The sequence below is a fragment of the Phyllobates terribilis genome, unplaced genomic scaffold (assembly GCF_046119375.1).
Source record: "Phyllobates terribilis strain yellow unplaced genomic scaffold, ASM4611937v1 Scaffold_14__1_contigs__length_39327217, whole genome shotgun sequence".
Taxonomy (NCBI): Eukaryota; Metazoa; Chordata; class Amphibia; order Anura; family Dendrobatidae; genus Phyllobates; species Phyllobates terribilis.
The window spans coordinates 28,259,106-28,285,019 of NW_027362774.1; the positions used below are offsets into that span (position 1 = coordinate 28,259,106).

The 25,914-nt window shown below is 46.0% G+C and overlaps 1 protein-coding gene across 1 annotated transcript; it reads right to left on the reverse strand.

Annotated features, from left to right (window-relative positions):
- Positions 1 to 21: 21 nt before the first annotated feature.
- On the reverse strand, positions 22 to 23,995 carry AP1G1 (adaptor related protein complex 1 subunit gamma 1). The gene is made up of 23 exons (XM_073659805.1): positions 23,819 to 23,995; positions 21,162 to 21,365; positions 18,450 to 18,574; positions 13,597 to 13,738; positions 13,319 to 13,415; positions 13,114 to 13,190; positions 11,844 to 11,939; positions 11,493 to 11,573; positions 10,699 to 10,797; positions 9,569 to 9,624; positions 9,360 to 9,473; positions 9,012 to 9,152; positions 8,882 to 8,936; positions 7,917 to 8,039; positions 7,064 to 7,153; positions 6,447 to 6,574; positions 6,220 to 6,324; positions 6,001 to 6,142; positions 4,765 to 4,891; positions 4,438 to 4,524; positions 4,178 to 4,338; positions 3,967 to 4,065; positions 22 to 1,457 (listed from the first exon to the last, which is right to left on the reverse strand). Exons 1-23 carry the CDS (start codon positions 23,864 to 23,866, stop codon positions 1,356 to 1,358), a joined length of 2,499 nt encoding a protein of 832 aa, XP_073515906.1. The 5' UTR covers positions 23,867 to 23,995; the 3' UTR covers positions 22 to 1,355.
- Positions 23,996 to 25,914: the final 1,919 nt, after the last annotated feature.

Here is a 25,914-nt window from a genome sequence, read left to right on the forward strand (position 1 = left end):
ACAAGTTTGCTTTTCCGTCTCAAAAAAAAAAAAAAAAGTCCGCGGTAATATATCAGGTCCTTTGTTGTCCAACCCCACTTCACAGATGGAAAATTTGGATGTTCCTTTCAATGAGACCATCGGACGGGCTGGGGGTGTAGATTGAGAGGGGGGAGGTAAGAAGAGTCGTTAAGAAAGTTGTAACTTAATGAAAAAAAAAAAAGATGATTTTTACGTGGTGGGGCGGAGGGGAGTCGGATGAGCCCCTCGAAGAGATGTTAAAAGAGAGAGTACCAACATGTGGCAAATATGACGTCTGCCCAAGTATTAGGAGACTGGCTGCTAAGCAAGAGGCCACACGGGACTCGGGGGGGTGAGCGCGGATGTGGCGGCTCGTCTCTTTTTTTGCACTGTGTCGCCGCTGCATTTGTTCTTTTTCGTGAAACAGTTACCGTGTCCATCTAGGGGGTCTGGAGCAATTCCCACAGAGACCAGCACTTCCCTCGTTATCTACAGAATCAATTAATTTGGGAGGTGATAGCAGGCACGGCGAATCTAGAAAATTACTAAAGAAATTAGCAGCGGCAACTAAAAGAAAAAAAAAAAAAGTCAGACACCGAATAGTCAGGCTCCTTGACATCTGCACTGCCTACCTACTGACAGTCACCGTATCGGTACCATCATACCGTCCAGAGAGATCCGGGACGAGCATTCGCTGTCTCCCTTGCGCTATACCCAGTATAACCAGCGTGAGGCACTGTAACCCGGACGCAGCAGTAATTTACACAGAAGTTACTAGCAGGGCAGCAGATTGGGGAACGGGGGTGGGGGAGCTGGCGGAGGCTGCAGAACTAGCACTTAAGTATCCAGAAGAAAGGGAGCAGCGATTCATTCCCAGGATCAGGGTTATTTTCTCTTTTTTTTTTACAATTTAATAATATTCTAAAAACAAGAAACTTTTCTCCATTTGAAAGAGAAAGAGAATAAGAAGAGGAGCCTGGTGAGTGAGTGGAAACATGTCTGCAGGAATGTACAGAGGAGAAAAAAAAAAGGAGGAGGAAGGAGACGAACACAAAAAAATAATAATAATAATAATAATAATCCCATGAGATCCGGCCTGGGAAAATCAACTCTAATTCCCGGCGAGAAAGGGTGCGGGGTTTGAAGGAGGCCAGGCTGCTCCGACTTGTGTTGTGGAGAGGCAGCAGTGTCCTCGCCTTGCGTCGCTTCACTCGGTTGCAGAATGTCCTTCAACCTTTTCAGCTTCCCCGAGGCCCAAAGTGCAATCGTTGGCAATCCGAGGGCAGAGGCTCCAGTCCAGAGTTCCTTCATCTTGGGTGGGGTTGGGGGGGGTTGAGAGTAGACACAGCACCGTCTTATTGCCAGGACTGAGGGGGGAAGTTGCTGACTTCGGCGAGGTCCTGCATGGCCGAGCCCTTGTGATTATACGTCAGCTTGATCCGCATGCGCAGCTGTTGCTACAAGGAACAAAAGAAGAAACACAAGATCATTCATTTCTTAAAAAAAAAAGTTATGGTTTGCACAGCAAAAAGTTGCTACAAACTTTTTGTATCAATTCATTGTGGTTCTTTAGTAGGAAGCATTTTTTGGATACAAGTCTGCGCTGTTTATCCCCTTCCCGACCGAGAAACTTTTGGTGCTTTTGTTTTTACCTCCTTGACTTCCAAGAGACAGATTGTTTTTGATTTTCCATCTACATAGCCGTGTGAGGGTTGAGGGTTTCCTACAGGACGAGCTATAGTTTTGAACGGCAACATATGAGGTACTGAATATAGGGGAAGGAAAGCCGAACTTGGTGAAATTGAGAAAAAAACAACATTTCTTCCACTGTTTTGTGTCTTCATGATGTTAACAGTACGGTTACTGACCTGACAGCATACTTAGAGTCAACACGATTACCACGATACCAAACATGAATATTTTTTATATGTACTTATGTTTAACCCCTTTATGACCGGAGCATTTTCCGTTTTTGCATTTTCGTTTTTTGCTCCCCTTCTTCCCAGAGCCATAACTTTTTTATTTTTGGTCAATATGGCCGTGTGAGGGCTTATTTTTTGCGGGTCAAGTTGCACTTTTAAACGCCATCACTGGTTTTACCATATCATGTACTGGAAAACGGGAACAAAATTTAAAAAAAAATGTGCAATACCACAGATGTTTTTCAGGGCTTTTTTTCTTTCCACGTTCACTGAATGCTAAAACTGAGCTGCCATTATTATTCTCCAGGTCATTACGAGTTCGTAGACACCAAATATGTATAGCTTATTTTTTATTTAAGTGGTGAAAAAAAAAAGTTGCCATTTTCCGCGTCCCATAGCGTCTCCATTTTTCGGGATCTGGGGTCGGGTGAGGGCTTATTTTTCACGCACCGAGCTGACGTTTTTATTGATACCATTTTGGAGTAGATCCGATGTTTTGATTGCCCGTTATTGCAATGTTGCGGCGACCAAAAAACATAATTCTGGCGTTTAGAATTCTTTTTGTCTCATTCCACCGTTTACCGATCGGATTAATTATTCTTTTATATTGATAGATCGGGCGATTCTGAACGCGGCGATACCAAATGTGTATGTTTTTTTTTTTTATTTTGAATGGGGTGAAAGGTCGGTGATTTAAACTTTCAGATTTTTTTAATATTTTGAAAAACTTTTTTTTTTTACTTTTTGCTTGCTTCAATAGTCTCCATGGTAGACTAGAAGCAGCAACTGTCTGATCGGCTCTGCTACATACAGCCGATGATCAGATCGCCTGCATGTAGCAGATTTGCTCACTTGCTATGAGCACCGACCACTGGGCGGCGCTCATAGCAATCTGGAAGTGACAACCACAGGGGTCTCCGGCAGACCCAGGGTTGTCATGCCCACCCATCGGTGACCCGCGATCATGTGACGGGGTCACCGATGGGTGGGGTAAGTGACTCGCATCCGGTTTGCGCAAGTTAAATGCCGCTATCAGATTGACAGCGGCATTTAACTAGTTAACAGCCACAGGTGGATTGCGATTCCACCCGCGGCTGTTGCGGGCACATGTCAGATGTCATGTGCCCAGCTTAGTGCGGGCTCAGCGCCGGAGCCCGCACTGAACCGGGGATTATGACGTGGTGCGTACTATTAAGTACCACGTCGTAAAGGGGTTAAGTGATTAAAAACAAAAAAAATGCATAACTTTGTAGAAAAAATAAATAAATAACATTTTTTCTTAGTCTCTGTTTTCTGAAATCCGTAACATTTTTTTAAATAGATTGTGCTGTGTTTGTTTTTTGCGTGGCGTGCTGTTTTTTTAACTGACACTATTTTGGGGTACCTTTTTTTTCTTTTTTGGAGGGGAAACAGGAACTGCCGATTTTTTTCTCTTTATAGAATTTACCATAAAAGTCGATTAGTTTTATATTTATAGAATAAACTTTTACGGATGCAGCGATACGGAATATATGGGAATAGGGGAGCGATTCATACTTTTATAGTTTAAGAAACTTTATTATTTAATATTTTTACTTTATTATTTATTTGAATCTGTGACCATTTGATCACTAGTACGATATCCTGCAACCCATCACGACCATACATTTTTATTGCAAGGGGACTGAAATGTGCAACCTATACAATCCTGCCAGTTAAATGCCGCCGTCGAGTGACTGACAGCGGCATTTAAGTTGTTAAGTAGCAGCAATCGACAGCTGCAGCTTAGATCCATGAGTCGGCTGCATCCAACCCGTACGCCCATGATGTCTACTTATGCTATAAGGTTGTGATGGGGTTAAGTGACGAGCACAGAAGTACACGGTGGGTCTTAATTGCAGTCGATTTAGGGTGCGATTTACATGACCGGGATAGATTTACAGCAAGCAGTGATCTTGAAAGCACACAGAATGATACCAAAGATATATCTGAACATTGCATAAACTATTTTTTCTAAAACCACCTTTAAATGAAAAAAAGCGCTATTTTCTGTGTTGATATTCACCTTTTGGGGGTTCAGAACCTTAATGACCTGCGTGACACTACCAGCGTTGAAGGGTGGAAGGACATTACTGCTCGGAGATAGGAGCTGAAGCTGGAAAGTCTGGAATAAAACAAGCACCGATAAGTGACTGTTCTTGGCCCGACGCCTTGGAGTCTAAAAAGAGCAAAACACGAGGACAAAGGCGACGCTGTGTGACCCCTGTAAGTGATACCTTTGGTACTGCCGCCTGGAACACATAGTCCGTCATCTCGCTGTCTGTGCTGTTGAACGCTTGGGTTGTGATCACGGTCACACTGGCGTTCGTGCTGGATCGCTCAAAGCTGAAGTCTATTTTCAGGCCGTTCTTGTTGTAAGCAATGATGGGTGGAATACCTACGGAGAGAGAGGAGAAGAATAGCTTTGATAAGCCGATACCTGCCTGACCTTTTAATATTTTAGTATAGTAAGGTGGGGGGGGGCTTTTGTACCGACCTGATATTTCATTAAATAGAGGTTGCACTGACAGTCCATCAAGCAGGAGCTGGGGTGCCGGCATCTGCGGGACTGGTGCCGGAGGAGCTGATCAGACAAGGAAAGAAATAATAAAGGAGGATATTATTAAAGCCTTTTCTTCTGCGTGTATATAAAGTCCTAGGCTTGCACTTCAGAGGTGGAGACGAGTCCTCGCCCTGCACAACCAGCTTGTACTTTGCAGACTCATTTTTTATAGAAATGAAGGTAAAATAACTCTGGAAGCATTGACGTCACACACTGAACAGAAGCCCCCCTACCGGCGTCCTCCCCGAATCAATCACTCACCTCCAAGGTTTAGATCGCCCAGTAAATCTAGCAGTTCTCCTCCCACGGTGGATTGTTTTGGAGGTGGCGCAGTGGGTATCACCAGCTGAATATCATTTCCTCCTAAAAGATCTAATAAATCGTTGGCCTGTAAAAAGAAAAGGAAAAACAGATGTATTCTGAAAAATACAAAGTCTGGATGACTCAGCAGCGGCTGGTCACCTTTCTGCTACCATCTCCATTTATTATCATTGGGGCCCTGCGCAGCAATAGTGCGAGCGGCCAACCACCGAGCTGCAAATTCAGGAGAGAAAACTCGATCCTCTCCAGGAAAATCACCAAATTGTGCAAGTTCAGAAATTAACTGACGGAAAAAAAGAGGACCGGACGGCGTGCACAAAGACGGAAAGAAGAGGACCGGACGGCGTGCACAAAGACGGAAAGAAGAGGACCGGACGGCGTGCACAAAGACAGAAAGAAGAGGACCGGACGGCGTGCACAAAGACGGAAAGAAGAGGACCGGACGGCGTGCACAAAGACGGAAAGAAGAGGACCGGACGGCGTGCACAAAGACGGAAAGAAGAGGACCGGACGGCGTGCACAAAGACGGAAAGAAGAGGACCGGACGGCGTGCACAAAGACGGAAAGAAGAGGACCGGACGGCGTGCACAAAGACGGAAAGAAGAGGACCGGACGGCGTGCACAAAGACAGAAAGAAGAGGACCGGACGGCGTGCACAAAGACGGAAAGAAGAGGACCGGACGGCGTGCACAAAGACGGAAAGAAGAGGACCGGACGGCGTGCACAAAGACGGAAAGAAGAGGACCGGACGGCGTGCACAAAGACGGAAAGAAGAGGACCGGACGGCGTGCACAAAGACGGAAAGAAGAGGACCGGACGGCGTGCACAAAGACGGAAAGAAGAGGACCGGACGGCGTGCACAAAGACGGAAAGAAGAGGACCGGACGGCGTGCACAAAGACAGAAAGAAGAGGACCGGACGGCGTGCACAAAGACAGAAAGAAGAGGACCGGACGGCGTGCACAAAGACAGAAAGAAGAGGACCGGACGGCGTGCACAAAGACAGAAAGAAGAGGACCGGACGGCGTGCACAAAGACAGAAAGAAGAGGACCGGACGGAATGCATAAAGACGGAAAGAAGAGGACGAAGAGGACCAAACAGCGAGCAGCAGGATGGCCAGAGACGCGAGTATTGGTTAAAAAAAAAAATGTCCGTCCCTGTGCTCTGCGTTGTTACCTGGCTGGATGGTGGTTGAGTAGAAGGAATGGGTTTGGTGTCTATGATTCCCGGTTCTGCTTCCCCATTAGTTTGAGCTATGTCTGTCGGGCCATTCGTCATGGTCTTCTCCATGATGGGCATCCTCTCCAGAAGTGCAGACCTAGAAAGAGGCAGTCATGAGCTCTGTCCATGATGGCGTTTATAATACTAAATTACAGATGCTGTCATTCTTCTCACCTCATGTGGTCGTACTTCTTGAATAAAGCATTGTACTCCACCGCTCTCTGCTGAAGCTCTACGTCAATGCTGCTGCCATAGATGGAAACCACTTTCTTTATACGGCTGCAGAAAACAAGAAGGACCAATTCAGAAAATGATCAGAGAAGACTAGAAGCATGGTCCTGGTTACAGGTCCTGGTGCAGGTCCACCAGATCTCATCTTCCTACAGATCCTTGGCACTTACTTGACAGTGTTGGTGAACCTAGTGGAGTTTTTCATGATGGCAGTCAGGACGAAGCCTCGTGTAACTGAGGAGGACATGTTAGAAATCAGGAGACTCTCTAGGATATCCAGAACCTCATCTTCGGTGACCTGGTGAGGAACAGAACGGCTTAAAATGTTGTCTCCATCTCAGATATATCCACAGAAAATGGCAGAAATTATCCCCCCTTACTGGACAAAATCCATCAAATAGCTACAGCATATTATGAGATGTCATTAAAAGAGGTATTCTCAAATTTGGGAAGCTAGAACTTCCAATCAATGAGGGGTCTGACTGCTGGGACCCCCATCAATCCTGGGAACCAGGGCTCGTGTGAACGGAGTAATGGTTGATCATAAGCAATTCCACTTCAGTCTTACCAGGGACTGGCGGAGAGAGACAAGTGCTGTGCTCGGTTGGTCTCCGTCAGTCGAGGAGCGGGGGTGTGCATGATCAACCATCACTCCCTTCACAAGGGGGTCTTCAGGATCACGGAGGTCCCAGCAGTCAGGAAGTTATCCCCTATCCCCCGCCAAACTTGAGAACACCCCTTTAAAATGTCTAACATCATTATAGAGCTTTATGCACACATATTGTACCTGGATAGGTTCCTCCTCTTCGCATTGGCCCGAAACCAGCAGGTCTCCATATTCTCCTATACACCAGGACGCCACCTGGACCAGCGGTTGCTGCAGGAAAAGACATAAAAAGGTCACGATAAAATACATATGAAAGCAGCGCCACCTTGTGGTCATACAGGGAATTTCATGCGCCAAAGGAAAAATCCTTTAATTCATATTAAAAATGTGGGCCATTTTTTTTTTTCCTAACTACAGGAGGTGGAACATCAAGAACCAGGATATAAATACACAACTGATATGAGGAAAAAAAAAAGTCTCCCAAATATCAGATATTTTTACACCCTCATTTCATGTCTGACTTTCGTGTTCTTTTCCTTTCTGCAGATAGTACATGATTCTTTTATAGCTCCAGGGAACCAATCACACTTCACTTTTGGGATCACTGGTCTGCAAAAAGGGGCTTTGGTCAAATTCAAGGACAAAACATACGTCAATGAATGGGACCGTGATGTGATAGCACATGAATGCCGCCTGTTTCCAGTCTGTTAAAAAGCATGGACGTACGAGATCAACCTTACTCAATAAGGTCCTCATCCCTCCAGGGGATTTATATATCAGCATCCATTGTTCACCTCTGGCGTCCACCCCTATATCTCTAGAACAGGAAATCACAGACGCCCATCCTGCATGGTGCCAAGACCACCGCATCCAGTGACTGCAAACAGCAGGATTAGGGTTGGGGGTTCCCTTTTTTGGGTGTAAATTTGGGTCCCAGAAGCAGCGCCTGCATATTTCAGACATCTATGACATATCCTGTAGAACTGTCATAAATGTCTAAGACCCCTTTACAGGCAGGATGGTGGGCGCTTACCTGGGAGATGTCGTCTAGAATAGCTTTATAGAGTTTCTGTACAGTGTATTCGTGCATCTCATTGCTATTAGTGATGAGCTGAATTAAATTAGGGACGGCGTCATCCCGTACGTAGGTTCCAGCCTGCAAATACAAGATGAGAAGCTGTCAGATGAGAGAATTCAAGTATAATAAAAAAAAAAACATATATTATATAAATAATGTATTTATTAAAAAAATATATACTATATATATAATACATACATATATATATATATATATATATATATATATATATATATATATATATATATATATATATATATATATATATATATATATATATATATATATATATATTTTTTATTAGATATTTACACACACACACCCCTCTGGCAAAAATTAAGAGGCCACTGAACGGTTTTCTGGTGGAAAGCATGCCAAGACGCATGAAAGCTGTGATTAAATATCATGGTTAGTCCACCAAATATTGATTTCTGAACGGTTCCAGAGTTAAAACATGAGTAATTTGAGGTCTGAAAGCGCTGTTTGTTTCTTTTTTAGTATTTTGACGATTTCTCATTTGCTGCGAATAAAATACAAAATTTTTAGCTTTGAATTTCGGAGACGTTGTCAGTAGTTTATAGAATAAAACAGCAATGTACTCAAAAATATAGTTAAAGAGAAAAATCAGAGAAAATGAAAATTTTGCAGTGGTCTCTTAATTTTTGTGTGTGTGTAATATTTATATATATATATATATATTACACACACACATATATATATTTATTACACAGTTTATTTTTTTAATAGAATACATTTAAATAAAAAATAGATACATTTATAAAATAATGTATTTTATTTAAAAATAAAATTATAATTTTGTATTATTTTAAGTAAAATAAATTTTATAAATAAAATGTATAAATTATATAGATAAAAGCGCAGTGAATGTATAGCAAAATTAACCTAATTCTGATACTTACAGTAGTAAGGACTCTCATAATAGTGTCTATGTGCCATCGCTTTGAGGGAGCATATCTGTAAGAAATGTGAATATATATATATCTCCAGTGTTTTGTGGTGTGCGGTGTAAGTCCTTTATAGATCACTTACTTCTCAGCTGCTAAGAAGATGCCTGATGCACAATCGGCTTTAAATTCGGGTTCACAGGAGTCCAGGAAATAAAGCAGCTCCTTCATCATACCTCGGATGTTGTTGCCGTTGACTAATGCAAAGCTCAGCTCCATGGCTCGCCTATGAAGCGATAAAGAAAAAAGGTTTTACCAAGGGCGTCAGCAATGTCTCCATATAGAAAAAGACCCGGTATCAGACAGCTTGGGATGTGCTCAGATATTGGTGTCAGCAGGGAAGCTCAGCCGATGGATCACTGCAATCATCATGACAATCCCTCCGATCAGCATTTATACAGCGGATTTCCAAGATGTCATCATCCGCTCCTACCTCTTTATGGAGACGTCCAAGTCCTTCAGACAGTCGACAATGGTGCTGCGGTGTCTCTGGACTGCGTTGTGATCCGTCTGTACGGTTTTAAGTAGAGATGTCAAAGCCACGTAGCTGTAAGGGGACACAAACGGGACATCGCCATGATCCAAACCGCATTGCGCGCTTTCAAGTTTCCTTGCGGCCGGTTTGCCGTGACGTGTACTCACCGAATATTCTTATCGTTATTTAATAGGAAACGTCCCAAGATATTAATAGCTAAAACCTAAAGACAAAGAACAAATAGGGAAAAATGTTGGATTGGGACGACACAATGGAGAGAAGCAGACGAGGCGCTGGACACAGCAAGAACTGCACAGGCACGTTTTCCAATAAAGCGTTTATTGCTTATTTCCACCATGTTATTGCACAAGAATTGATTTTTTTTGCTTTTGTCGCCATTTTCCGAGACCCGTAGCTTTCTCATTTTTCAAGATCTGGGGCCGGGTGAGGGCTTATTTTTTTATGTCCTGAGCTGGCGTTTTTATTGATACCATTTTGGGTTAGGTAAAATGTTTTGAGCGCCCATTATTCTATTTTATTGCAATATTCTGGTGACCATAATAACCTAATTCGATTTCTCGGCGTTTTGATCCTCTTTTTCTCGTTGCACCGTTTACTGATTGGATTAATTTATTTTATATTTTGATAGATCTGACTTTTCTGAGCGCAGTGATATCAAATGTGTATTTTTTTGTAGTTGTGGTTTTAATCTTTAATGGGGCAAAAGGGTGAGTTGAACTTAATTTTTTTCACATTTTTTTAAATGTTTTTTTTTTCCCTTTTCACTTTAAAATAGTCCCCTTAGGAGACTTGAAGCTGCGATCATCTGTGCTATACATATCAGTGCTACGTATAGCAGAAATGACGATAAACACCGGCCATGACGATGTCCACATGAGATTCACGATGACAGGCATGGGGGTCTTCAGCAGCCCTGAGATCACGTCCCTGGGGCACCAATGGGAGTATGGAATGAAGCATGCCTCATCGGCGCGTGTTAAATCCCACTGTCAGAGACTGACAGCGGGATTTAACAGGTTAACAGCCGTCATATGTTGTGAAGGGGTTAAACAAGGAGTGGACAGGATGGTCCAGTATAAGGAAAAAAAAAAAAAAAAGGAAGGCGCAGAACATAAAAGGGTTATTCCTAGAATCAAATGTTGGTTCCTGTACTGATTGTTCTTAGGTAGCACATTTGGAGTCCTGTGATGTAAACCAAGAACGGAAATCCCATCATTACTGAATATTAGGGGAAGAGTAAAGTGTCAGAAATATAACCGATTTCCCGGATACACACCCGCAGGCCACTTTCTGATTTTATGTCCATGATCGTTAAGACTGTTTCATACAGAATAGCGTTGCCAACATTTTTGCTTGTCTCTGTGTTTGTTGCAACCTAAAAAAAAAAAAAAGATAAAAAAATTGGTTTATTAAAATGCAGGTATTATGAACTCGTGTATAAGCGGATCCCGGGATCCGCTGACAATCCCATAAGTATGAGGACAGTGAGACGAGACGATCATGGATGCTGATTGCAACCCTGGTCCTTCCCTAAGACGTAAGCAATGCCAGAGGTGTGCGGTACTGCTTCTCTCACTATCAGTACTGCTTCTCTCACCATCACAGCACACATGTAGCTGAGCTGAATGAGCATTTACATGTATAGATCGTATATGAGGCACGATTGTAATCCTGTTTTTTAAAGGGTTATTCCCAACATTAAAAGTTATTTAATACCAAAAGGATAGGTGATAACTTGTAAAATTGGTGAAAAGTCGAACTTCTAGTCTCTGCACCGATCTTGAGAACCGAGCTTTGTCAATAGTAGCCATAAATGCGGCACTGCTTTATTTCTTTTCTATCGGACTGCTGGAGAAAAAAAGCCAAGCGCTGTGTGGCTATCTCCAACAGTCTTATAGGGAAAGAATGGAGAGGCGGCTATCCCACAGGGCATTTAAAAGCTTCATTTTCCGGATCGTTTGGTGTCAGACTATCACCGAACTGCAAGTTGCTGCCTCTTCTGACTTTTAATCTTGAGAATAACCCTTTAATTCCATTTAAATACGCTATGACTCTGCTGCATCCACGCACCTGTGCCAAGATGTCATTCATTGCTTCGCTCGAGTCATCGTCGTTTCGACCAAGAATCCTGAGAAGTCGCAGTATTCGGACCTAGAAGACATCAAGAAAAAAAAAAAAAAAAAGACTCAAAATGTCAGAGGCAGCAGGATCCAGTGTTGCACGATGCAACAGCTTGCCGTTGTAGCAGCAGCATTAGTCCAAAATTGCTGTGTTCCCCAATGACACATATGAGAGAAAAAAAAGGTGGTAAAGTTGGACATTTTATGTCCCCGCATGCTACCCTCCTATCTCAGGCAGCCATACCAGTGCCAATATTGTAAGATTAGAAGCCGGCCGACCTCCTGGGAAGTTCACGCTCACCTGTAAGAAAGGGTCACTGATGCCAGACACGTCGTGCTCAGGAGAATACCCGGACATGATGAGATTCTTAAGGATACGCACTAGCTGAGGAACGAGCTGTGGAGATAGAAGACAGCGTTACCGACCCTAAGCCTAATGCTCTGCCACCGTACACAGACACGATACGGTCACTGATGCACAAACTGGACACTACAAAGCTACGAGGGGCCCCTGGAGCCAGAATTACACAGCCCAGGTTACACTACAGCAATGGTCTCCAGCTTACGGCTCTCTAGCTGCTGCACAACTACAACTCTCAGCATGTCCTGGAGTTGAAGTCCTGCAACGACCAGAGAGCACCAGGTTGGAAGGTTCTGCGCTACGGCATCACAAAAGACAGGCAAAAGTAATAATCACTGGAAAGGGGAAAAGTTTAGTGATAATACACGGTTCAGGGGAAGATTTTTATTTCTATGATTAAATAGGTATTTGGGAAAAAATAAAAAGACATCTAATGACTCTTACCTTCTCATTCTAACCGCAGCATCCGAAAAAGGCAGAGAGCAAAAGACAGGAAGCAGGTGTTAGGAAGAGGGAACAGCAGAGCCTGCGCCATGCTGTCCGTACATGTACAGGTATACAGCGTTACAGCCAGCACAACCCTCATATATAGCATACAGCACATATGTAGACGTGTCTTATAAAATACACCGCCAGATTAATGGCATGCAGCATTATTTTGGTGCAATACGTGTGTACAGTAACCAACCAAAACATGACGTGAGGAAAAGATGCATCAGGCTGATCATACAGCGTGTCATTGTGGTACATTACTAAGTTTAAGGTAAAATTAACCCCTTAAGGACAGTCTTTTTTTGTGAAGATAAGATGTATTTTTAAATGGTAACATTTTGGGGCACTGAAAAACAAATTTTTTTTTTTTTTTCGGAGGGCAGCAATGGGGTCCCTGTTAAACTCCCAGATGCAATGGCAATGCATTAGGAACTCCTGACAGAGGGAGCTTCCTCCCCCTGACTAATCGCCCAGATGCTGCTATTGACCAAGGTATCTAGTGGATTTAACGGTGTGGATTGTCATTCTTACCCACCCTCACAGAATTAGCTGGGCTCCTGCAGCTACAAAACCACTATATATCCGTCATGGAGCATTAACTTACCAGTGCTTAAGATGGACATATCCATCATAGAGTGATAAGAAGTTACTAAATCTATCCCAAAGTCTTTTAGAGAGGACGACCTTCAGTAATAAAATAAAAAATAAGACTACCTACCTTCCTAAAATGTGACAACATGTCGGGGCTCCGCTCGCACATCTCTGTCAGGAGGACCACGGAGGTATGCAGCACTCCTATAGAAAAGCCATGAAAATAAAACGCATTAAAAGAATAAAAAGAAAGCCAAGCACAGAAAGTAACGCAGGAATGTGGGCAGCACATGAGCAATCGCCACACGCGTCATAATGTCGCTCACACATACCGTGGTTTTTCTCGTTCAGCAGGTTTTTTGTAGCAGGTAAAAACATTTCCATAAGCTCTGGGACCTTCCTGATGACGTGAACGGCACATAATGCGGCCTGCAAACAGCAAGTGGCATTTAGGAGACATTGCTCAAATTCACCAATATGGCGGTGGCGGCCAGCCTAGCCACTGCAATACTACAAATCCCAGCATGCCCCAGCTCTGTAGACTGTGCATGCTACAAGTCTGTCCCATATTCTAAGCTTTTCCACAATGATGAGAGCTTTGTGCACTTACCTTCTTGCGCAGGTAGGAATTGGACGTTTTCAGAAGTTTCTCTACCTCCCCTGCTAGGTCTCTGCACATCTCGGAGGATCCCATGCAGCCCAGTGTGCACAGCGCCAGACCCTGCACATACTGAGTGCTGTGATTCAGGTCACTAAGGGAGAGAGCAGGATACAGGTTACACAAAGCTGACAGTAATCGAGCATTATGTGATCTGCTACCAGGGGGACGAGGTATCGGACCCCAATAATCATATCCTAGCATTACAGCTTTAATGAAAGTTCAGCTAGGATCCAGCAGGGATGTAGGAACGGGAGCGATTACTCAGCTGCGGCTGTTTTCTCCGTAGACCACCCACGTAGAATGATATCACCCATGTGGTAAACAACTGTACACAAATCAGAGGATATTTATACAGGGGGCGAAAAAAAAAACAAGATTACAAGCTTCATTATACCAAACCAAGCAGCGCAATGTACAGATAGCAAAGCGCGTCTACACTGGGGCTGCACATGTCATCTGGGGGGGGATCGTGTTGCCCTCTTTTAGCAAGTTTTCCCAGTGCATACACCGAATATTCAGTAGAAGGGACAGACCACAAATGCATTTATTTAATCTCACCTCTGGGATCCTTTCTGTGGCAAAAAAAAAATAAAAATCTCCAAACCTAAAATATGCAAGAACACTGCACAGATCCTCTACGGATCAGCTGCTCTCTGCACATTTTCACAGTATATATTTTGCAATTTGCGGCACTTTTTTTAGTTCCCTTTCCAGTGTTGCGTGTCACTAGATCCTGCTTTCTCCAGTTACAGCCCCGGCTCTTAGTCTCGTCTCCTACCTATAACCGAGCTAGAAAGACAGCAATGGACAAGTGGAGCGATTCAGCTCATTTGTCTGCGCTGGGAAAGAAAACATGGAGAGCGGCCACCAAGGGATTCAGCTTCGGCTGCCTGCAGATTATTTGACCTCAGCAATTAATTAAACGCCGGATAAGAGACGTCACTCTGATGTGAAAATAGCAAAATATTATGTCCCCGGGCACGGCTGTCCCTCTACGACACTCCCGGTGATAATATTATGACCCCGGGCACGGCTGTCCCCCTACGACACTCCCGGTGATAATATTATGACCCCGGGCACGGCTGTCCCTCTACGACACTCCCGGTGATAATATTATGTCCCCGGGCACGGCTGTCCCTCTACGACACTCCCGGTGATAATATTATGTCCCCAGGCACGGCTGTCCCTCTACGACACTCCCGGTGATAATATTATGTCCCCGGGCACGGCTGTCCCTCTACGACACTCCCGGTGATAATATTATGACCCCGGGCACGGCTGTCCCCCTACGACACTCCCGGTGATAATATTATGACCCCGGGCACGGCTGTCCCTCTACGACACTCCCGGTGATAATATTATGTCCCCGGGCACGGCTGTCCCTCTACGACACTCCCGGTGATAATATTGTGACCCCGGGCACGGCTGTCCCTCTACGACACGTCCGGTGATAATATTATGTCCCCGGGCACGGCTGTCCCTCTACGACACGTCCGGTGATATTATGTCCCCGGGCACGGCTGTCCCTCTACGACACGTCCGGTGATATTATGTCCCCGGGCACGGCTGTCCCTCTACGACACTCCCGATGATAATATTGTGACCCCGGGCACGGCTGTCCCCCTACGACACTCCCGGTGATAATATTATGACCCCGGGCACGGCTGTCCCCCTACGACACTCCCGGTGATAATATTATGTCTCCGGGCACGGCTGTCCCTCTACGACACTCCCGGTGATAATATTATGTCTCCGGGCACGGCTGTCCCTCTACGACACTCCCGGTGATAATATTATGTCCCCGGGCACGGCTGTCCCTCTACGACACGTCCGGTGATAATATTATGACCCCGGGCACGGCTGTCCCTCTACGACACGTCCGGTGATAATATTATGTCCCCGGGCACGGCTGTCCCTCTACGACACTCCCGGTGATAATATTGTGACCCCGGGCACGGCTGTCCCTCTACGACACGTCCGGTGATAATATTATGTCCCCGGGCACGGCTGTCCCTCTACGACACTCCCGGTGATAATATTGTGACCCCGGGCACGGCTGTCCCTCTACGACACGTCCGGTGATAATATTATGTCCCCGGGCACAGCTGTCCCTCTACGACACGTCCGGTGATAATATTGTGACCCCGGGCACGGCTGTCCCTCTACGACACGTCCGGTGATAATATTATGTCCCCGGGCACGGCTGTCCCTCTACGACACGTCCGGTGATAATATTATGTCCCCGGGCACGGCTGTCCCTCTACGACACGTCCGGTGATAATATTATGACCCCGGGCACGGCTGTCCCTCTACGACACGTCCGGTGATAATATTATGTCCCCGGGCACGGCTGTCCCTCTACGACACTCCCGGTGATAATATTATGTCCCCGGGCACGGCTGTCCCTCTACGACACTCCCGGTGATAATATTGTGACCCCGGGCACGGCTGTCCCTCTACGACACGTCCGGTGATAATATTATGTCCCCGGGCACGGCTGTCCCTCTACGACACTCCCGGTGATAATATTATGTCCCCGGGCACGGCTGTCCCTCTACGACACTCCCGGTGATAATATTATGTCCCCGGGCACGGCTGTCCCTCTACGACACTCCCGGTGATAATATTATGTCCCCGGGCACGGCTGTCCCTCTACGACACGTCCGGTGATAATATTATGACCCCGGGCACGGCTGTCCCTCTACGACACTCCCGGTGATAATATTATGTCCCCGGGCACGGCTGTCCCTCTACGACACGTCCGGTGATAATATTATGTCCCCGGGCACGGCTGTCCCTCTACGACACTCCCGGTGATAATATTATGTCCCCGGGCACGGCTGTCCCTCTACGACACGTCCGGTGATAATATTATGTCCCCGGGCACGGCTGTCCCTCTACGACACTCCCGGTGATAATATTATGTCCCCGGGCACGGCTGTCCCTCTACGACACTCCCGGTGATAATATTATGTCCCCGGGCACGGCTGTCCCTCTACGACACGTCCGGTGATAATATTATGTCCCCGGGCACGGCTGTCCCTCTACGACACTCCCGGTGATAATATTATGTCCCCGGGCACGGCTGTCCCTCTACGACACTCCCGGTGATAATATTATGTCCCCGGGCACGGCTGTCCCTCTACGACACGTCCGGTGATAATATTATGACCCCGGGCACGGCTGTCCCTCTACGACACTCCCGGTGATAATATTATGTCCCCGGGCACGGCTGTCCCTCTACGACACGTCCGGTGATAATATGTCCCCGGGCACGGCTGTCCCTCTACGACACTCCCGGTGATAATATTATGTCCCCGGGCACGGCTGTCCCTCTACGACACGTCCGGTGATAATATTATGTCCCCGGGCACGGCTGTCCCTCTACGACACTCCCGGTGATAATATTGTGACCCTGGGCACGGCTGTCCCTCTACGACACGTCCGGTGATAATATTATGTCCCCGGGCACGGCTGTCCCTCTACGACACTCCCGATGATAATATTGTGACCCCGGGCACGACTGTCCCTCTACGACACTCCCGGTGATAATATTATGTCCCCGGGCACGGCTGTCCCTCTACGACACTCCCGGTGATAAAATTGTGACCCCGGGCACGGCTGTCCCTCTACGACACTCCCGGTGATAATATTATGACCCCGGGCACGGCTGTCCCTCTACGACACTCCCGATGATAATATTGTGACCCCGGGCACGGCTGTCCCTCTACGACACTCCCGGTGATAATATTATGTCTCCGGGCACGGCTGTCCCTCTACGACACTCCCGGTGATAATATTATGTCCCCGGGCACGGCTGTCCCTCTACGACACTCCCGGTGATAATATTGTGTCCCCGGGCACGGCTGTCCCTCTACGACACGTCCGGTGATAATATTGTGACCACGGGCACGGCTGTCCCTCTACGACACTCCCGGTGATAATATTGTGACCACGGGCACGGATGTCCCTCTACGACACGTCCGGTGATAATATTGTGACACCGGGCACGGCTGTCCCTCTACGACACGTCCGGTGATAATATTGTGACACCGGGCACGGATGTCCCTCTACGACACTCCCGATGATAATATTATGACCCCGGGCACGGATGTCCCTCTACGACACTCCCGGTGATAATATTATGTCCCCGGGCACGGATGTCCCTCTACGACACTCCCGGTGATAATATTATGTCCCCGGGCACGGCTGTCCATCTACGACATGGCCGGTGATAATATTGTGACCCCCTGGCACGACTGTCACTAAACGACACGTCCGGTGATGGCGACTGTAGTTGAAACGCCTGAAAATTGCAAGACTGATAACAGCAGATGTATGATAGGATATATGATGGGTCATGTCCACAAATAGTGAATATTCCGGAATACACAAAAAAAATATTACATTTTTTCAAAATTAATCTCCCACCATAAAAAGATTCAGTCGAATCTGCAGCATGCACCATCAGTCAGAAACTTGCTTGGAGGAAACTGATCCGCGCCACCACCAATTATCCGATGAGGCGCTGTCCTAGACCTAGTCGCCTAACACAGGCCCAAGCGGTCATGTAAAAGAAGAACATTGATGGCACCAGAACATTGATTGGACCACCAGTCCTGGTTTTATCACAAGGGATACAAAAAATATATTCTTCATAAACCCTAAAAGCTATGAACAGCATCACATGTAGGGGGGTTACATGTATACAAAGCCCGTATCATTAGAGCCAGGGGGTACTACTGATCTCAGCGGGTGTTTTAAGAGTCAGCCAATGGCCGCCCCCCTGTTATAGGTCTTACTTCTTAATGCAGTTGGTCATCAGCAGGTGGACATCTTGTCTTTCATCCAGCAGGAGCATTGCACCCAGGTAACCGATCCTTTTGTCTGTGAATTTCTGAGAGGCGATGAGCTTCAAGCACTCGAGCTGCAGAGGAAAAACAAACAATTTAATCCCGGGTCCGTGTCATCCCTTGCTGAGAGATGTGGGAGCAAAGCGATGGTGGGACGCACATGGTATTACAGGAAACAAACAGGTGACGAACCAAAGATCAAAAGACTAAACCCCCCCCCAAAAAAAAAAACACTATTCCGCCTTTTTTTGGGTGTTTATTGAGCTGTAAAATGACCTGGTGGCATGGCTTTCTAAGTCCGTACTATTTAATGTGATGTCAAACTTGTAAAGCTCTAAGTTCATTTGAATAAATGTAAAAAAAAATATTAATTTTTGCAAAAAATAAAATTTGGTTTGTATTGTCATTTTCTGAGACCCATCTTTTTTTTTGTTTTGATCCCCCATTTTTTGGGGGAGGATGTGAAGTGAGAAAAAAAAAAAGCAAATCTGGCAATTCAATTTTTTACATTACGGAGCTGAACTGTTTTTGTTTATTTTTAAACTACATTTTTTAAATTATTAACTTTAATATTCTTATATTATTTTGTTTTAATTTCTTGAACTTGATGAAGTAGTGATTCAAACTTATAATTTTTTTTTCTTACAATTATAAAAACTTGGTTTATTCCCTTTCACTTTTTTTTTTTTTGGCCCTCTCCTCCCCCTATGGGATTTGAACCTGCTATACAGTCAAAATGATGATTTCCTATAGAGCCCATCCGCAAACTGGAATTCATGGGAGTACAAAGATGGCGGTGACGTGGGCCTTCATTTGGCCCCTGACTGCCATGAAACCCACCTGCAGCCCGCAACGGTGTTGCAAGGAAGCTGATGGGCAGTGGGGTAACTTTAGTCTGATGGGACCTGGTGCAAAATTTGGACCGGGCACACCCGCACCCATCCTGAGTAAATTATTATACCCTGGTATATGTCCCCTGTTGTGCCGCTGTTCTTTAGTGTGTAGAAAAAAAAAACCAAACATTATACTCACCAGGGGCGTACATAGAAGTCGTGGGACCCCATAGCAGAAATGTAATGCGCAGCCCATCGCCCTGCACACTAGTGTAATGCGCAGCCCATCGCCCTGCACACTAGTGTAATGCCGCAGCCCATCGCCCTGCACACTAGTGTAATGCCGCAGCCCATCGCCCTGCACACTAGTGTAATGCGCAGCCCATCGCCCTGCACACTAGTGTAATGCGCAGCCCATCGCCCTGCACACTAGTGTAATGCGCAGCCCATCGCCCTGCACACTAGTGTAATGCGCAGCCCATCGCCCTGCACACTAGTGTAATGCGCAGCCCATCGCCCTGCACACTAGTGTAATGTGCAGCCCATCGCCCTGCACACTAGTGTAATGCAGCAGCCCATCGCCCTGCACACTAGTGTAATGCCGCAGCCCATCGCCCTGCACACTAGTGTAATGCGCAGCCCATCGCCCTGCACACTAGTGTAATGCGCAGCCCATCGCCCTGCACACTAGTGTAATGCCGCAGCCCATCGCCCTGCACACTAGTGTAATGCAGCAGCCCATCGCCCTGCACACTAGTGTAATGCAGCAGCCCATCGCCCTGCACACTAGTGTAATGCCGCAGCCCATCGCCCTGCACACTAGTGTAATGCGCAGCCCATCGCCCTGCACACTAGTGTAATGCGCAGCCCATAGTCCTCCACTCTACACTGTGTTCCAAATTATTATGCAAATAACATCACCTAGAATAAAGTTTTGAGTTGAAAACTGTTTGATTTCAGTGTGTAATAACCTGCTAATGCTTATAATTTCAAAAATGACCATTTTTTTGTTCTTTATTAAAATGAAAAGGTTGAAAACTCTGCTGTGCATAATAATTTGGAACATGCATTTTGAGTGCAGTTTGAGTGCTTTTTTTTTTTTTTTAAATATCCTGTTATCATAGGCAGTTTGTACAAAAACCTTTCAATTGTACTCTAATAGTTATTTGACTGGAAAATTACAATGACTGCAATTCATATAGGTAATTTGGGAAAATCTGAGAAAATATTATTTGCATAATAATTTGGAACGCAGTGTAGTGTAATGCGCGGCCCATCGTCCTGCTGACCGCTCACAGGCATCACATGACCTGGCTGCAGCCGGCTTCGACATCCACTGATGTCACGTCAAGTTCTGGCTGCAGCCAGGCGTGGCCCACTGACACGCATCCCCCTGATTGATGGGCTGTGGGCGGGGTTTCACCGCACGTCACAGCCCAGCATCCATCATGCGCTTTCACATGGGCTGTGATGTGTCTGTGCGCAGCAATACACACAGAGAACGCACATCCAGTTGAAGTTTCTGCTGGCGTCGGTGGGCCCCTGGCCCGCCGGGCCCGGTTGCAGCGGCGACAGCGGTCGTTACGCCCCTGAGTCATTTAAATGCTGCTATAAGAGATTGTCAGCGCCATCTATATGGTTAAACAGCAGCAATAGGAACTGCCTCTGGTCACTGCTGTTAGGAGGAGGATGCCCGCTGTATAAATGCACCTATATAACCCCAGGACCCAAGTAACCATTAGAGTCAATTTTAATCTGAACGGCACAACAGTCCGGGTGCAGACAGTGCACTGGGAGCAAAGTTTGCATGTGATGTCAAAGGACTTACCTGGCCAAAATGAGCGGGATACCCCAGCATGTGCATATACAGCAGCTTGGCCACATTGCGGCAGCGATATGTGTTGTCTTCCTCCCGAAATGATGAGCGGATGGCGGCGCACTCCTTCTGGATCATCTCCCGCTCCTCGGCTTGTGTGCGCGCTGTCCGGATGGTGCGGATCAGCTCCCGCAGTCTGATAGGGGCCGGCATCCTCTGCAAAAAACACAAATGCAATTACTTAAAAACACAGTCAGAAAAGATTGGGCAGTGTCTAGCTGTCAATCTGTACATATGTTTCCAGGAGGAACAGCAGAGGGACAGTCACTATGGATTGCATCAAGGTTATAAACCGCCTGGATCTGAGTTCTCTATGGTCTCAATTGTACATTAAGACCCCCTCTGATCCTAAGATTAAGAATCACATTATTTCCCAGCACAGCACCCCCCCCATCCTCCTCATGCTCTGCAGGGGAACTGCAGCACGACTCAATTACAGTGAATGGGAAAGCCGCGACCCCTTCACTCTCCGGCTCGATGAGATCTACACTAGTCATGGCGCGATGGCTTCTCCTAACGATATGCCATCACTTGGGTATAACACTAACTGCAGTACACAGGTCACACATCACATCGTGTTGCACCACAAATGCAGCTCTGCTACATCTGTGTTTATTTAAAGGGCTATTCCCATCTTCATAGATATAAGTGCATGTAAAAACAAGCACTTTTCCAATTTACTGCTTATTAAAACTTGCAGCCCTTCTTGAGATACTAACACTTTTCCTTTTGTTCACAGCTCGTTGCCTAGGAAACCGACCACCGCTGCTGTCTAGCTTGTAAACCAACTCTGCACTAAAGATCTTCAAATGATTGCTTACAAGCTCAACAGAAAAGAGCTTGTATGCTCTGTGGCTTGGTCTGCTGTCTAACATCGGTCGGTCTCCAAGGCAATGAGCTGTAAACAAAAGAAAAAAAAAAAAGTGTTGATATCTCAAGAATGGCTGCAAATTTCAATATGCAGTAAATTGCAAAATTGCTCGTATTTACAAAGACTATGCAATAATATTCATTTCACAACTGGAGATATTTAGAAAGTAGTGATCACGCCCCATACAGTATCGGCAGCACATGTCTTGTTGACATGATGCGATGTGCTGCCAATAATGATGATTTTTATGCCGCCATAAACTATTTCATGATCATTTTGGCAGGTTTAGCCGGCTGATAATTAGGAACGCACATCCGTATTCTTGACCCCTTCAAGTGCACTCGGACTCCGCATAGTCCAGTATGACCTCGTGTGCTGTAAGCGCCGCACGTGTGAAATATTTGTGGATAAACGCCGCCGGCTGGATTTTTTTCTTTTTTTGTTCCAGGAACAGCGGCTCTGGTCATTATAGATCAGGGTCCGTGGAAAACTGCCACACCTCGCTGTACAAACAGCAGGCATCTCCTATCCCACGGGCGTGACCCATCGACCTGCGGGCTGGGCAACAAAAAAAAGCCAGCGATTGTCAAAGTGGCAACGTTGCAAAAGACAATCCTCTTATTATGGCCACTACAATGTGGACACCACACGGTATAGGTGGGCAATGCTGAGCGGACCCTCACTTGTGGGAATGCATACATTCCTATACACAAGATGACGACGGTCCAGCAGCCACGTCGGTAGCCCATGGCCAGTGGACCTCCTCCTTGCTGCCCAGTGAAAGGAGATTAGCCATCTTTAAGAACATGCTAAATAAAAAGGCGCTTTACTGGGTTATCAAAACACACTGGAAAGCTCCTTTAAGGACTCGTTCAAACCTGAATATTGGCAATCCGTCTATCATTTCACATTAATTTTTGCCGATAAAGCGTGATATAATGGATCCATATGTATATGATTATTTTTTTAGCCCATAGAAGTCAATTTGCAACTTCTAAGCATTTGCATCTGCAGAAAAAAAAGGAAATAAAAACTAATACAATACAAAAAAGAAAAAAAAATAATTATATATATATATATAACGGTCATGTATATTTAAGTTGCCGTCTGAAACCCTTTTCCTCGTCAGTTCGATGACTGCGCTGTAACGCGAGCCACACTGACCCTTATTGGGCACTGCTATGGGCACGGCAATGATCCCTACAATCTTTCCTGAGGTTTGGGAGGCAAAAAAATGTAAGACAATCTGCAAGTAACGTCATATAAAAATCCCTTTAAAATACCGACTTGCTGGGGGTCTCCCCTCCCCACTTGACTACCTGTTATCAAGTGTAATCCATATATATGATCTGTGCAGATCAGTATTTTCAAATGCAAGTGTGAATGAGTCCTTAGTCATAGATCTAGCTCCACCCTGAACAGTATCTCTCCATCTAAAAAAAAAATAAATACTTCTCCCAGCGTGCGGTGACAGCTGAAGCCACACAAGTCGGAGTGCCACTGGCAAGGCATGTTGGGAGTTGTAGTTTTGCAACAAGTTAGGCACCACTTTCCTATATCAGGACGTAAAATTGGGCCAGTCTTCTAATGTGGTAAAGGAATAAAATATCACGTGATGGACTAAGGCTTTGGCCTCCAGGTGTCACTAGAATACAACTCTCATCATGCCCCAGAAGTAGTAGTTTGGCAGCAGCCAGAATTTGCAGACCGCATGCTCTCTCCGCCGAAACTCCCTTACCTTCCATTTTTCGCTTGCCAGGTCTGACAGTGTCTCCAACAAGTCCATCGGCCCGAAGCTACACGACGCGCTCCTCTTCACCCTTCCCCTGTTTAAATCAGACTTAAGAAAGAGAGAGAGCGAGAGAGGCGATGCCCCTCCCCGGGGAGCTTTCTATGCAGGTGAATGGGAACCGGACAGGGGAGGGTCATACAAAAACCAACTCAGCAATTCAAACAGGTGGAGCGGAAGAGGAGTGGAGTGCGGCGTGGAACCATCGGAGACTGGACCCTGGGGGTGAGGCAGGGAGAAGACACAAGGTACGGAAAATACATTTATTTCATGCGTAATGCTTAAGATTAAAGTTGGTCAGCGATTGTATATAGAAGTAATGGGCTAAGTACCTAAAAGTCGTAGCTCAGTCTCCGGATACAAGAGAAGTGCTTGCGGCAGGTTTCTAGGAGAGCTCGTAACCCAAACCGTGTGTCACTTCTGTGTCTGCCTTCCCGTGTACACATATATGCAGCAGGGGGTTCACCATTTTTAGAAACGTTGCCCGTCAAGTAAAATAACAAAATCAGATATTCGCCTCCCTTCCTGGGTCCAGCGCAGGCTCCGAGAGAGATCACGCAACCGCTGCAGCCAGTCACTGAGCTCGCCATAAAACGTGACGTCACACTCAGACTGGCGCGGTGGTGTAAAGCTGATACTGGACCAGGGGAGGGTGGGGTATTATTTGATTTTGTTATTTTACATTAATGAGTCCACTTTTCTAAAAAAAGGAAAATCCCTCTAAAAAAAGTAGTTCTCTCAATAATAAAAGCCCTTCACAAGAGTCACTTTCTATGGACTTGTTTCAGGAGGCCCCTCTGACAAAAACGCCTTAAAGACAAGGTCTCATAAGAACATCATTAAAGGGGTCCCCCCCACTCGGATGTCCCCTGGATGAGTCAGGACGGAGGAGAGCTGTCACGTATAGAACAATATAATACCACATTTCTCCTGCAGGAGGCGCTAATGAGATGAGAGATCCTATACAGTGCAGACGTTTAGCCCAAATTCCCTCTTTAATAATAATGAATAGCTAGCTACCTGGTTCTGACAACCCCCATCCTCTCGATCCCATAGTAGGCAGTGTCCGCTGGCCGCTCTTCATTTATCCCTATGCAATGCTGCAGGGAGATGACGCCTCCGTATGGCGACCCCTGATCAGTGCAGGATCAGACCACACACAAGACTGATTGTAGTCTGTAACCATGGCGACACAGATCTGCGCGGGAACTGAAGGCACAAAACTGTTGGATATTTTTAACGATGAAGCTTTTGTAATGTTGGCCCATTTTTAGAAAATGCCCAAAAATTATCCTTACTTTCCAAATTTTTCTATTCATCTTAAAAGGGATTTTTTTTTATCATAGTAAATAATGGCATAAGATCAGTGAATTCACTTAAAGGGGTTGTCCAGTCTTGTGAGATTTATGACTTATCCTAAAATTAGGACCCAATTCTCATCATCGGCCACAATGCAGTGTACAGATGTGTGCACAGACCTGGTCACAGCTGATCGGTGGGGGGTACCAGGAGTCAGACCCCCACCCATCTGATACTGATAAGCCATCCAACAGATCGGTCATCAGTTCCATAGTAGTTCTTTAAAAATCACTGGGGGTCTGACATCTAGAGCCCCCCCCCCCACTATCTGAAAAACGAGTCCTGTGTTTCCATCACAGTTTTTGCTCTACACAGTGGTGCCCCGGCCGCACACTTCAACACAGCCGCCATTCAAGTGAATGGGTCCGACTGCAATTCCCTGTACAGCTGTGTGGTCGAGGAGGCGCTGCTGTGCAGGAAAAAAGGAGAAGGGTGCAGTGATAACCAAAGTTTTTGGACACGTACTTGATGGTGAGTGACCATAGTTGCTGTTGGTTTCCAACCTGCTCACCTAGAAACCATGAAAATAAACCGATAAAGGACGACTTAACAGCTTTCATAGAGTGCTCCTTCATGGGGCGAAGCCTAAACAGTCGCCATAGCGAAAAACCATCTTTGCAAGACTCCTGAAATCAGCATTCTCGTTACCTGATGCGGAAGAGTCCACAGCGCTCTCCCGTAATAAT

Bases quoted from the DNA above. Each gene is read 5' to 3' on its own strand.
- AP1G1 (XM_073659805.1), bottom strand. From the start codon at position 23,866: ATGGACTTGTTGGAGACACTGTCAGACCTGGCAAGCGAAAAATGGAAG. The intron at 10,798-11,492 runs GTGCGTGGATGC...TTTTTTTTTTAG, and splicing joins TGAATGACATCTTGGCACAG to GTTGCAACAAACACAGAGAC. The intron at 4,892-6,000 runs GTAACAACGCAG...TTCTTTTTACAG, and splicing joins CTCAACCACCATCCAGCCAG to GCCAACGATTTATTAGATCT.